Source organism: Microcebus murinus, chromosome 4, assembly GCF_040939455.1.
Source record: "Microcebus murinus isolate Inina chromosome 4, M.murinus_Inina_mat1.0, whole genome shotgun sequence".
Classification (NCBI taxonomy): Eukaryota; Metazoa; Chordata; class Mammalia; order Primates; family Cheirogaleidae; genus Microcebus; species Microcebus murinus.
The window spans coordinates 78,327,905-78,341,454 of record NC_134107.1 but is presented as its reverse complement, the minus strand read 5'-3'; the positions used below and the strand labels follow the sequence as shown (position 1 = coordinate 78,341,454).

At 33.2% G+C, this 13,550-nt stretch overlaps 1 protein-coding gene across 12 annotated transcripts in view; it reads left to right on the top strand.

Annotated features, from left to right (window-relative positions):
• The window catches only part of CCDC82 (coiled-coil domain containing 82), a 37,005-nt gene that overhangs the window by 8,106 nt on the left and 15,349 nt on the right, over positions 1 to 13,550 (top strand). For all 12 annotated transcript variants that reach the window (XM_012743927.3, XM_012743922.2, XM_076002457.1 and 9 more), the window contains 2 exons: positions 8,186 to 8,278; positions 10,101 to 10,225. In XM_012743927.3, coding sequence (XP_012599381.2) covers positions 8,186 to 8,278; positions 10,101 to 10,225 — 218 coding nt within the window. The remainder of the gene's footprint in view (positions 1 to 8,185; positions 8,279 to 10,100; positions 10,226 to 13,550) is intronic.

Here is a 13,550-nt window from a genome sequence, read left to right as displayed (position 1 = left end):
CATATAATTAATGAGTATATAAATAATAGGACCTGAAAATTTAGGATATATTTAAATGTGTATTGTTATTCTGATTCCTATAATTGTACATAATTTCAAAGATTATTTTTACAACTCTGATATTTTTATAACTGGTGGAAACAGGCTTTTGGATGGATACATTTTTAATTTTTGTCTTCAAGAATCCCTTCTTTCCAAATATTAGAAAAGGTTATATTTACTAAAATTAAGTGTAACATGCTGTGATTTAGATCTCATGATTTATATTAAAAAGATAGATTGAGGTATGAATTTCAAGAAATTTAGCAGTTACAGAGATGCCAGTTATAGGTATCTACATACTGTAAATTAATTACTTTTCCTTATATCACTAGGCACTGGTTCACCTGGATATTTGAATGATAGGGACACTTAATTAGGAAATATCCTATCATTCTGGATAGGGATATCTAGAATGTGATAGAACATTTGCTGAGAAATACCCACTCCTGCTAACTAACCCCTTCATTACAGCACTCATCGGCCACAAAATCTTGCCCACAACTGGCGCTCACAGTCCACACGATAGTTGGTGCTGTGCATTGCCAACGAATCCGTTTTGCTCTTGTGTGATGAGGAAAGCTTTAAAGCACTGAAAGCTTGTTTTACTTTATAGGCAGCTTTACTTGTAATGTAAATCAGAATAGGTAACATATACATATATGTTTTCATTACATTATTTTTAAATGTTCATAATTTTATTTTGATAAATGAAAAATTAGAAAAGTCATATCACGGCCATTGGCTAAAGTTACTGTGTGCTATCGACTATAGTCGACGCTGGTAGCGAAGTGCTAAATGGAAATGAAAGTCTAGCACATGGCAACGACTTCAACTTCCTTCTCTACCCTATATCATGTTTACTGTTATTTTTTTTTAAAGAAGATTTCAAATTTACAGAAATATTAAGTGGAAATTACAGAGAGTTCACATATACTCCCTTACAGTTTCCCCTATTAACCTCTTGCATTAATTTGGTACCTCTGTTACAACTGATGAGCCAAAATCGATAACATTATTATTCACTGTAGTTCATAGTTCACATTAGGGCTCACTCTTTATGTTGTACCTTTCATTGGTTTTGACAAATGTATAATGACAGTAACCATCATTACATTATCATACAGAATAGTTTTACTGTTCTAAAAATTCCCTGTGCACTCTCTACTCATCCTACCTTCCTTCCTCACCCTGACCCTTTGGCAACCACTGATCTTTTTACTGTCCCTGTAGTTTTGCCTTTGCCAGAATGTCTCATAGTCAAAAATCACACAGCTTGTAACTTTTCAGATTGGCTTCTTTCGCTTACCAAGATGCATTTAGGTTTTCTCCATGTCTGCATGTGGCTTGATAGAGTATTTTTTTTATCATTGAATAGTATCTCATGTATGTATGTACCATACATTTTGTTTGTCCATTCACCTGTTGAAAGACTTGGTTGTTTCCACATTTTAGCAATTATGAATAAAGCTTCTATAAACATTTGTGTGCAGGTTTTTCTACAGACATAAGTTTTCAACTCATTTGGGTAAATATTAAGGAGCTCTAGGCTTATTTTTAATACTGAGCATCTCTGCCTCAGGAGAAAATGTGTCTCATTTTGTATACAATTTATTTTATCTTGTGTGTTCTTACTAACAATTTCTCCTGGTTTTATCATCCACTCAGTTCTCTTTATTTTCAATGGTTTTATCCTTACAAGGTGTCTTTCCTCAACTAGTAAGCATGTTCATGCCTTTCCTTCCTTGAGTTGGCATGTTTTGTTAGCTACTGTTCTGAATCTTTTTGTTCCAGTTTCCCAGTAACTCTACAAAGCACTGTACTCAGGCTTGTGCATCCATCATCCATCCAGTGAAATTGCTCTTGCTAAAATTATTGATATCCTTCTAGTTGCCAAAATACTCTTCAGCTCGTACATAAACTGGGTATTGCTCTGTCTCTTGCTACCATTGACCATTGTCACTTTCAGAATGCTCTTCTTTTAGCTTCTGTGGTACCACTCTTTCCTGCCTTCCCTTTCATAATATTGCTTTCCTCTTCTTCCATTTACCATGAAAATTTTGATGTTTCCAAGAATTCCATCCTCAACTACCTTCACTTTGCTTGTGGATTTGGGCAACTCAAGTCTGTAAGCAGAAATTCCCAAACTTTTATCTCTAGCCAACATTTTTCCTGAGCATAACCCCCTATTTTTGTTATCTTATCGAACATCTTTATCAGAGTATCTTTTGAATATCTCAGAGACTTAATATGTATACAAAGCTGGATAATTAAGAGGTAGCAGTAAGATGTTTTGGGTAGTGATACAACCCTTGTGGTGGTGGTTACATAATTTTATACATTGGTCATGGAACTGTACACCAAAGAGTGAATTTTATGGTACATAAAAAAGTAAATCTCTCCCAGTGAAGCAGATTAAAAAAGAAATAAAAAAGTAAATCTCAATAAAATAAGCCAAGTGGATATTCTCACTTCCCAAATAAACAACAACAACAAAAACTGAATGGTTAACCAACTTCCTTTTTCTTTGTATTCCTAGTACACATTAGAGTTTGCAACTCATTATAGGAACTTGTTACTCATTGAGCGGATGATTAAGATAAGCATATTGGCTGGTGACTCCTGAGTTTTATAGTTCAAGACTCAGAGAAATGCTGGACATAACCAGATTTTTAAAAAAATTTGAGGGAAAAAAATCACATATTTTAGAGTGATAACTTATGATTTAGTTAATGTTTTTATTATAATACTCATCAATTTTATGTCATTGAATGTAATAAATAACATTTAATATAGGCAATTTTTGATTTGCCAACAGATTATGTTCTAAAAATTGCTGTTAACTAATTTGTACATTTGAAAATCAAAATTTATTTTCTCATTAAAGCAACAACCTTTATGATGAATAATGAACATCACTGTATGGCCTGGGTTAAGTTGTGATTAGGCTAGTTATTTCCAGATTCATTCTCCTGCTAACATCTATAACAACACTGACAACCATATGTTTTCAACATATGATCAGAATTTGGGAGAAACATCTTCTAACTCCAAATTCAGTACTCAGTTGAGAATCACAACTAGTGGTCTGTGCACTGTTGCCTTTTTGAAGTGAGCACTTCTACCTGTAGGAAGATGTTTGTAATTTCCTCACTATCTGCCATTTAGCTCTGAGAGATGCATATACACCACCTCAAACGGAGTTGTTCCCTTCTTACTACATGGTTGAAGCAGTTGAAGAGTCCTAGTCTCTTTCCCTACTCATCAATCCCTATTATCTCTTTATATTCTGAAACTACAACTGCCAGAAAAGATATGGCAAAAAGTAAAGGAATAGATAAGCCGTAGTCCATTGCACATCAGATCTATATAGTACATAAAAACATTATACACAGGTAGAAAGATAGGAAAAACCTTCAGATTTGTGGATACTAAAGATTATATTATTTATCTAGCACTCTATTATATGTTCAGACTGACAGAATCAAGCAGTAGAGATAAGAGTAGAATACATTTTAGTTTACTAGTGCCTTGCTAGAATACTGAAAATTAAAACTAAGTGGACATCAAATTAGTCTCCACCTACAATTAAAGAGAATCATTCTGCCAGTACAACAAAGAGTGGGCCTAAGAACAAACAACTATTCATGTTAAATATTAAATCCTAGAACTTTCCCCCTTGTTCTATAATAGGATAAGTAAAAAGTACCAGTGAAATCATATTGCAGCATAAAGTAAAGGTAGACTCAGAGAAAGAAAATGCCTGTGAAAGATGTTTCATTAAAAAAAAAAACAGAAGAAAATTGTATAAAGCATTTGCTTTGCAATTTATGAAAAAAAAGTTAGAAGTTAGAAGGAGAGAACAATTTGAGGTGAAAGGAAGCTCAGATAAAGGAAGAATTTCCAGAAAATTAAAAATGTAATGTCAGAAATAAAATCTATATTGAAAGGAGTAGACAGTAGAATTAACAGTACAGAAAATCTCATCAATGATATATAGGATATATCTGAGAAGTTCTAGTGTAGAGAAGAAAAAAAAAACAGTTCTAAAGGAAAGGGTAATATATAAAGGACTAGAAATGAAGACCCTATTTCACAAATTGGGGGAGAGGACAAAAATACAGAACAAATGGAAATCTAAAGGAAGAAAGCTTTATAACTCTAGTGAGATATGTAAAAGAAGATTTGAATATAACAAAATTCATACCATATTTTTGGATGGAAAAACAAGAAAATGTGAATTCAGAGGTATAATGGAAAAAAATTCTATTTGAATATTCGCTCAATCGGGCAAATAACTCAGGAGAGTTATTTTCATAATACTCAACACCTCTGTTTATGCAGATTAAAGAGGTTCACATTCCCAATAGATTGATGAAAATAATTTCGCAAGTAGACATATGAAGGAACTATTTTAATTACAAGAATAAAGAAAAATGCCTCTAATCATTCTCTTTAGCACCATGAAAATGGTTTAATATTACGAGCCATATTAGTATGTTGTAGTAATGTATCAAAAGAGAAAAAAAATCATAACTTTTTGAACTTCTAAAAAGGCATTTTGATAACATTCAATATCCATACTTGATTTTTTAAAAAAAATCAGGTATTAAAATATTAGCACTAGGAGCATAGATCCTTTACATGACAATATTTTAAACCATGAACCAACATCATATTTATAATGAAGCACTAGATATATTCTCTTTAAAATGATGAACAAGACAAAAATATTTCCTACCTACTTGGTTCTAGATGCTTTAAACAATGAAATAAGACATAAAAGCTAGCAAGAAATATAAATATTGAAAAAGACATTATTTGAATACAATATACATTTGTATGCGTATAAACTATGAGTTTCTGACTCATTTAAGGATATAGAAGTTAAGAGATGGAATATGAATATTTTGAGGGCAGAAGTAGATGGTAGTGTATATTTCAATAGCTTTTCTCATGTTCTTTTTTCTCTATGGATGCAGAGAGGTGGGATATGTAAAAGTAGAAAAGCAGTCAATTTCTTATTCTGACTCTGTGTCTTTTTTAGTGGGCTTATACCTCCATTCCAGAAGAAAGTACATCAGCAATCTATATGCTTCTAGCTAAGGGAATTTTTATAAACATTCTCTTGGTTCTTGAAATAAGCTTAGCACTAGCAAGATCATAGCCTCGTTGAGGTTGGGGAAGAAAGTAGAGACAGTGCCATCTCCAGCTCAGTGTCCCAGGAAGCTCATCTACCACAAATATCCAAGAGAATCTATTTCAAAATTAGTAAATATCTCAGAAAAATGACCAGATTCACAATAAATATGTGAAACTCCATGGTTTTTTCATATACTATCAATAATTATTTAGGTTATATTAACCAAGGAAAATTCTGTCTACACTGGCAACCAAAATAAAGTTCCTGGGCCTAATCTTAAAAATAAAAGCATGATTTTATAGATACAAAAATAAACTTTACTGTGAAATAGAAAACATGGATACATGGAGAGACAAGCATGTTTCTAAAAGGTAATACTCATAGTACAATAAGTTATTTCTTCTTAAACTAGTTTTTTGTTTAAAATTTGCAAAACAATCCTGAAGAGCAAATATATGAGAATAAATTTTAAAAACAGTAAATTGGAAGCGTTTTCCCTACCAGATATAAAAAGTTATAAAATTGCAATAAGTAAAACAGTGCAGTACTGGAATGAGAATGACAGCCAGATTAGTATGAAGGATAGATGGTGCTGAAACAAAATTCAAGCATATATGAGAAATTAATATATGATAAATGATGCATGGAAATCAACAGAAAATGATTGAATATGGGGAAATTAGCTAAGAGAAAATCTGTTATGCATAAACACAAATTTTGTTGATTTTTTTCTTTATCCTTTTTCCAATTTTTTGAATATGGGGGAAAGTTTTAAACAATATTCCTAGGACATTTTCCAAAAGCTCATCTAATACAGGGATTAAAGCACTGAAAACAATCTTGAAGAGGTCTGAGCTATAAGCCTGGTTCTACCTCTTTCTAGTTTTGTCACCTTTTGTCACTAAGAATGTTGCTTTTTTGTTAATTTTAAGATAAGAGATTTTAATTTTATTTTCTCCAATTTTCCATCCAAGTCTAAATTCTGTGTTCTGAAGTATAATATCAAATCTAACTACCATGCATAACAACATCTGTCTAGGAGATAGGAACATGAAATCTGGAGTCAGACTGCCTGGATTCTAGGCCTGGTTCCAACACTTACTAGCTGTGTGATCTTAGAAAAGTTTTTCATCTTCTATGTATTTCAGTGTCTTCAACTAAAAATAAACCTAGGGTAATAATAGTATCCTATAGGCTTGTTGTCAGAAATGAAGCAATGCATGTGAATATGTAGAATGATGCAGGCATATACTTTCTTAGTAATGTTATTATTATTTTGTTCCAATCTGAGATGCCCAGATCATAATCCCACTACTTCCCACAAACCTACTCAAACATAACGAAATAGGGGACTTCTTCCTGACTTTTTTGGAGAAAATGCTGATACACATTGATAGGAGAGGAATCAATCCTGTGGTTAGGAAAAAAGCTCCCCAGATGATTGTAATCTCTGCCGTTTTTCCTCCTGATCCTAAAAGAAACACTATCAGGATCTTGGGAATAGAAGCAGTTCCCAAAACTCTTTAGCAGATGAGTAACATTGGGCATTATTAGCACATTCATTGAAGACTGATAAATTTAGTGGGATAAAAAAAATTCTTTTGCAGTTTGTTTATAGTTAAGCTTAGGTGCATGGGAGATGAATTTGATGTTTTTTTTTTTCAACATATCTGTTAATATTCCCAGACCACTTCCCCCTTAATACACTTTTGAAAGTGCTAGATAGAGTTTAGATGGATTTTCACACAAATAAAATTATGTACCAATACTCTATTACAGGCAATTTGATGAAAGACTAGTCAAAGTTTAATTCTGTTGAAATATTATTTCATTTTCCATTTATGTCCTACTGATTTTTAAAATACTATGTTTAATGGCCATGAACAATTCTTTTGTGATTTTTAATTAATCATAGGCCCACTAAAGTCTAAGGGCCCCAGTACAAATTATCTGTCATTTACTTTTATTACTACTACTCAATTTTGGTCACTAGCACTTCCATAGGTGTCTCCTTAGAAAAGTGTGCATACTAAAATATCTCCTAAAGTCTGCAAAACAGTTATATCACCCTTTTCGTAACCAAAATAGAAGTTAAAAGATTTTTCCATCTTTATTTTCACTTCAACTAGAAGGAAAGCCAAAATCCACTCATGGTTACTAATGATAGGTCTTCTTTTGCTTTAATTCCTTGTCAGACATCGTCCATATTTGCTAAAAGACTCAGGCTGCACTTAATATGTCTTCACAGGTACCCAGATCAGGGCACATATTCTATGGTGACGGTTTGGATCAAGGAAGGGGTCATGTCTGATACAGAACATTTCCACAGCCATAGTAAACCCTGACCCCCAAATAATGGAAATAGTAGGGGTCTTCTCTCTTACCACATCGTGGTCTGTCACAAGAGATGATTTCATCTACAATACTGGGTTAATGGTAATACAGGCTTATATACATGGTATGGAAAAGAGAAGATCCAATTTTTCTAAATTGATGTAGAAAATTCTAAATATGGGGCAACAGAAAGGGAAATAGAGTTTTTACAGCCATTGGGATTCGGATTCAGGTAGCAGTTTCCTGGACAATTTCATTATGTAATATGTCTTAAAGAATAGGGCATATTAAAAATCTATCTTTGGAGGTTCTCCTCCTGGCTGTCTTGCTCTAATTGTCAAGTTTATAATTAAACTTAGGTGCACAGGGGATGATTTTTATTTTTTTCATAACATATCTCTTAATACTCTCTGAACAGTTTTTCTTTAATGAGTTTGAGAATTGAATATTTGAAATAACAACTAGAAACTGAATTGGAAGCCAATAAATTTGGAAAATGGAGATTCATTCAGTAACTAAACAAGTCACTGAGGCAGCTCTAAAATTAGGATGACTAAGCTATTTCTGCTATTTATAGTTTTAATTTCTTAGCATTGAGGAAAGGAACCTATTGTATTTAGGAAATTGTTTTGTCTACTAGATTCTAATATGTATTTAAAATTATTTCAGATTCGTTTAGTGACCACTATACTCACTTTGAAAGAGTTGTGAAGGCTCTTCTGATCAATGCTTTAGATGAATCTTTTCTGGGAACATTGTATGGTAAGTTAATAGTGTGAATGGAAAAGTTTGATTTTTATTATTTTTATAATTTTTAAACAGTTTCACTTTTAAAACCATATAGATAAAACCAAGGAGAACCATTTTTAAATCCTTCCCATTGTTCCCCCTCTAGGATTAACTATACCAATACTCCACTCATATAAAATGCTCATTAGTGTTTATTATTGGAAAAATATGGAAAGTAAGTTTATGAGAGGTTTATTAGTTCACAGTGAATTTGAGCATATAAGACATATACTCATAAAACAGCAGGGTGCCTCAACACCCATGTGCCATACCATCCTCTATAAATGCTTTGAATTCCACTAAAACTTACATACTGTTTTATGTTTTTGTGTCTTTACCCATTCTATTTCTTCTTAGAATTCCTTTTTGCCCCAGATTTTCTAGGTGAGTAGAAAAAGCTATTTATGAAAGCTCTCTATGACCCACTCAAGTAATACTTATCACTCTCTCATTTGTGCCACCATCATCCCAAGTATGGTGATACTCATATATATACACTTTTCATATTGAAAATGTATTTTTACTTTCTTCCTATATCAGAGTATTTGAAGAACTACATATATACATTTCCCATACATCTAGCACAAAATATGGCATTTAATAGACTATAAATAGGTTGTGTTTGAGTACTTACCTAAGTGACAAAATTTCATTCATGAGTAATTGAACAAATATTTATTGAATACCCGCTATAGGCAAGGCATTATTTAGAGCTGGGGATTTGACAATGATGTAAGACATGTAAGATTCCTGCGTTCACATTACTGAAAATCTAATAAATGAGTAAATAAATATATAACATAATATAGTATGATTTCAACTACTGATTAGTTCTTATAAAAAATAATAAAATAGGGTAAGGAGAGGATAGGGAAAAGTAATATCTATGTTGTATGTTAAATTGGTCAAAGAAGGTCTCTCAAGAGGTAACTTTTAAACAGAAACCTGAATGAAATAAGATGAGAGAGGAGGTAGTACGTGAATCTAGCAGAGGGTACAGCAAGTACTAAGACCCTTAGGAAAGAATAAGTTTGGTGTGTTCAAGAATAACTAGAATAGGCGTGTATGGCTGGAGTACAGTGAGACATGGGAGATGGAGAAAAGATGAGTTCAGAGGAATAGGAAGAGGAGAGACGGCCTTGTGAGCCATGGTAAGGTGGTTTAATTTGTAATGATTTAAAGAAACATGATAAATTTATTAGCTAGATTCTTGAAGAAAACTTCAAAGAAGGCAGAAAAACAAAGCTTAAATTCACAGACTATGACAGATAGGTATAAATAGAGCATATAATATGAACCAAATAAGGAAGGTAGAAATGAGTGTACCATGCCAGAGGGGAGTGAAGAAGAGATCTAGCCAGAGAACAGGATTCTGACTTGTTGAAATGAGGAGTTATCACTTCGGTAAAAAGGAGCCAAGTGCAGAGAGCCCTTGAAAGCCTACTCAGAACTTTGAGCTTTATTTGGAATTCAGTGGATAAATAATCTATGTCAGTTTTGTATAAGAGAATAAAAGATAATTTGGCAACCTTTTTCATCTTGCTCTTTTTGTTATCAGAAAATAATGTTGAAGCTTGATACTTATAAGAACTACAGAATCTTTTACCCCATTTTCTTTGCTAATGTTCTGGTAGAATTATTTTTTTACTTCATTAATTTTTTTCCCAATTTAAAATGCTTCCAACCAACCAATTAACTTCCTAAAACTGTGGGAAAAGATCCTTAAGTATTAAATTGTTTAACTGTTTCATATGGACAAAATGATTTTTTTTTGTTTTCGTTGATCTCCTGACAGATGGCACTAGGCAAAAGTCATACGCTCAAGATATGCTGACATCTCTTCATTATTTGGATAACCGCTTTGTTCAGCCTCGTCTAGAGAGTTTAGCTTCTAGAAGTCGTTGGAAAGAGCAATATAAGGTATACAGTTTGTTTTTGAATCTGTGGTGAGGCTATGGGGACAGTGGACCTCTCAGGATTTCAATATGCAATCAGACTGAATAATCTTCTAAAGTGTTGGCATTTATTTGTTAAATAATCAGCTTATTATTTCTCACTTCTTCTTAAAGCTATTATTGTTTTAATCATCCACACTAACTATATCTGTCCCGTAATTAAGTGGTTCTAAATGACAAATAACTTCTGAACATCTCTAGGGTCTAGCCCATCTTTTAAAATGAGGAAATTGTCTCACAAGATGTTAATAGTTGTTTGAGAAAAGAGAGTTCCATAGTCAAAGAAATTTGAGAAACAGTGAGTTTAATTAGTTTCTTTCCTGGAGGACTTTCAGGAGCATTAATATGTGAATTTACACTGTAAATATTCAAGAGGGAGATAAAGAATATAATACTTTCTAAATTCATGTTTTACTGGGTAAGGTTCCTTTTCATGAAATATCTATTAATGCCTTCTAGGATGTTTGATTTCCATAAAATATTGTTTGGGAAGCACTAACCTGGATAGTGTTTGACATTCTTCTTTACCTTAAGATTTTGTAATTCTACCAATCTGGTAGGCGGGGCACCTTTTTAATTTATAAGATTTGCAAGATTCCATTTTATCCTGTAGATTTCTATTGTATGATCTCTAATAGTAGAGGATGTAGTGTATGATTTTTAAGGATTTTCCTCCCCTTCTAACATTCTATGTTTTAAGGATCAGCAAGAGGAAAAAGGGAAAGATAACAGAAGTGTAAGTTCATTAAAATCATTCTAGCACTTACATCATTTAGCACCGCTACCCCATTTATGTCAGGGGATTTGTTTTTATCCAAGGCCTTTTCAGCCTTGAATTACCTAATGATAAATAGATGGTTATGTTTAAGAGATATTTGTAGGGTTACAAAAAGAATCAGAAGACTTAAAGTTGGAGGATGGCTTAAGATTAGGAATACCATATATCTTTTTGACAGTGGGTAAGTTTTTAACCTCTTGGAACCCTGATTTCTTCCTCAGATATGGAAAAAAATTAGCTAGTATGAAAGGAAATACTGTATTTACTTACTTTGAAGATAAAGTATATAGCTCTTAGAACATGGCATAAACATTGTTTTCTTTAATAGAAAGAAAAATAGCATATATAAGCATGCCTTGTTTTACTGTGCTTCATTTTACCGCACTTTGTAGTTATCACAGTTTTTACAAATTTAAGGTTTGTAGCATCCCTGCTTCAAGCACGTATGCCAGGACCGCCATATTTCCAGGAGCATATGGTCACTTTGTGTCTCTGTGTCACATTTTGGCAATTCTCCTTGCAATATCTAAAACTTTTTCATTATTTTATCTTTTATAGTGATCTATGATCAGTGATCTCTGATGTTAATATTATAATTACTTTGAGGTGTTACAAACCATGCCCATATAAGAGGGTGAATGTAATTGATAAACGTTGTAGTGTTCTAACTGCTTTATCAACTGGCCATTCCCCTGTCTCTCTCCCTCTCCTTGGGCTTCCCTATTTCCTGAGACACAACATTATTGAAATTAGGCCAATTAAATACCCTAAAATGGCCTCTAAGTGTTCAAATAAAAGGAAAGTCACATATCTCTCACTTTAAATCAAAAGCTAGAAATGATTAAGCTTTTTGAGGAAGGCATGTCTAAAGCTGGGACAGGCTGAAAGCTAGGCCTCTTGTGCCAGTTAGCCAAGTTGTGAATGCAAAGGAAAGTTCCTGAAGTAAATTAAAAGTGCTACCCAGTGAACATACAAATGATAAGAAAGTGAAACAGCCTTATTGCTGATATGGAAAAATTTTTAGTGGTCATCTGGATAGAAGATCAAACCAGCCACACATTCCCTTAAGCCAAAGCATAATCCAGAGCAAGGTCCTTTTTAATTCTATGAATACTAACAGAGGTAAGGAAGCTGCAGAAGAAGTTTGAAACTAGCAGAGATTGGTTCATGAGGTTCAAGGAAAGAAGTTATCTTCATAACAGAAAAGTGTTAGGTGAAGCAGCAAGTGCTTATGTGGAAGTTGCAGCAGGTTATCCAGAAGATCTAGTTAGGATCATTGATGAAGGTGGCAACACTAAGCAGCATGTTTTCAACGTAGTTGAAAGAGCCTTCTATTGCAAGAAGGGGATATCTAGGACTTTTATAGTGAGGAAGAAGTCAATGCCTGGCTTCAAAGCTTCAAAGGACAGGATGAGTCTCTTGTTAGGGGCTATTGCAGCTGATAACTTTTAAGTTGAAGTAGAGGAATTCGCTGCAGATGTGGTGAAAATAGCAAGAGAACTAGAAGTGGAGCCTGAAGGTATGACTGAATTGTTGAAATCTCATGATAAAACTTTAACAGATGAGGAGTTGCTTCTGTAGACGAACAAAGAAAGATATTTCTTGAGATGGAATCTACTCCTGGTGAAGATGCTGTGAACATTGTTGAAATGAGAACAAAGAATGTAGAATATTACATACACTTAGTTGATAAAGCAGTGGGAGGATTTGAGAGGACTGACTACAATTTTGAAAGAAGTTCTTCTTTTGGTAAAATGCTATCAAATGGCATCATATGCTACAGAGAAATCTTCATGAAAAGAAAGGTCAATTGTTGCAGCAAACTTCAGCGTTGTCTTGTCTTATTTTAAGAAATTGCCACAGCTACCCCAGTTTTCAGCAACCACTACCCTGATCAGTCAGCAGACATCAACATCAAAGCAAGACTCTCCACCAGCAAAAAGATGACAACTTGCTAAAGGCTCAGATGATTGTTAGCATTTTCTAGCAATAAAGCATTTTTTAAATTCAGATATATACATTGTTTTTTAGACATAATGCTATTGCACAATTAACAGACCACATATAGGGTAAACATAACTTTTACATATACTGGGGGCGAAAAGTATGTGATTTTTACATGCAAAGAAAGAAAAGTATCTTATTTAATCTTCAAAGTAACCCCATGAGGAAGGCACTATTATTTTCTTCATTTTAGAGATGAGGAAACTATAACTCAGAAAAATTGAGTAACATAAAAGTTCCACAGCTAGTAATTGGGCCAATATTTAAACCTGGAGTATCTTGACTCTGAAGTGCATGCCTCTATGCCATATATGCTTTACCCTACTATGGTAGATTATACTGAATTTGGATAAACCAATGTTGAAATAATAACTGTAAGAAACAGAAAAAATATTAGCTGAAAAATTTAGAAACATAGATGATTCAGCAAGACCTTAGGATACATTGGGTTATGCTACAAAAGGTACATAATATTATATGACAAACAAAAAAACTCTCAATAACGCAA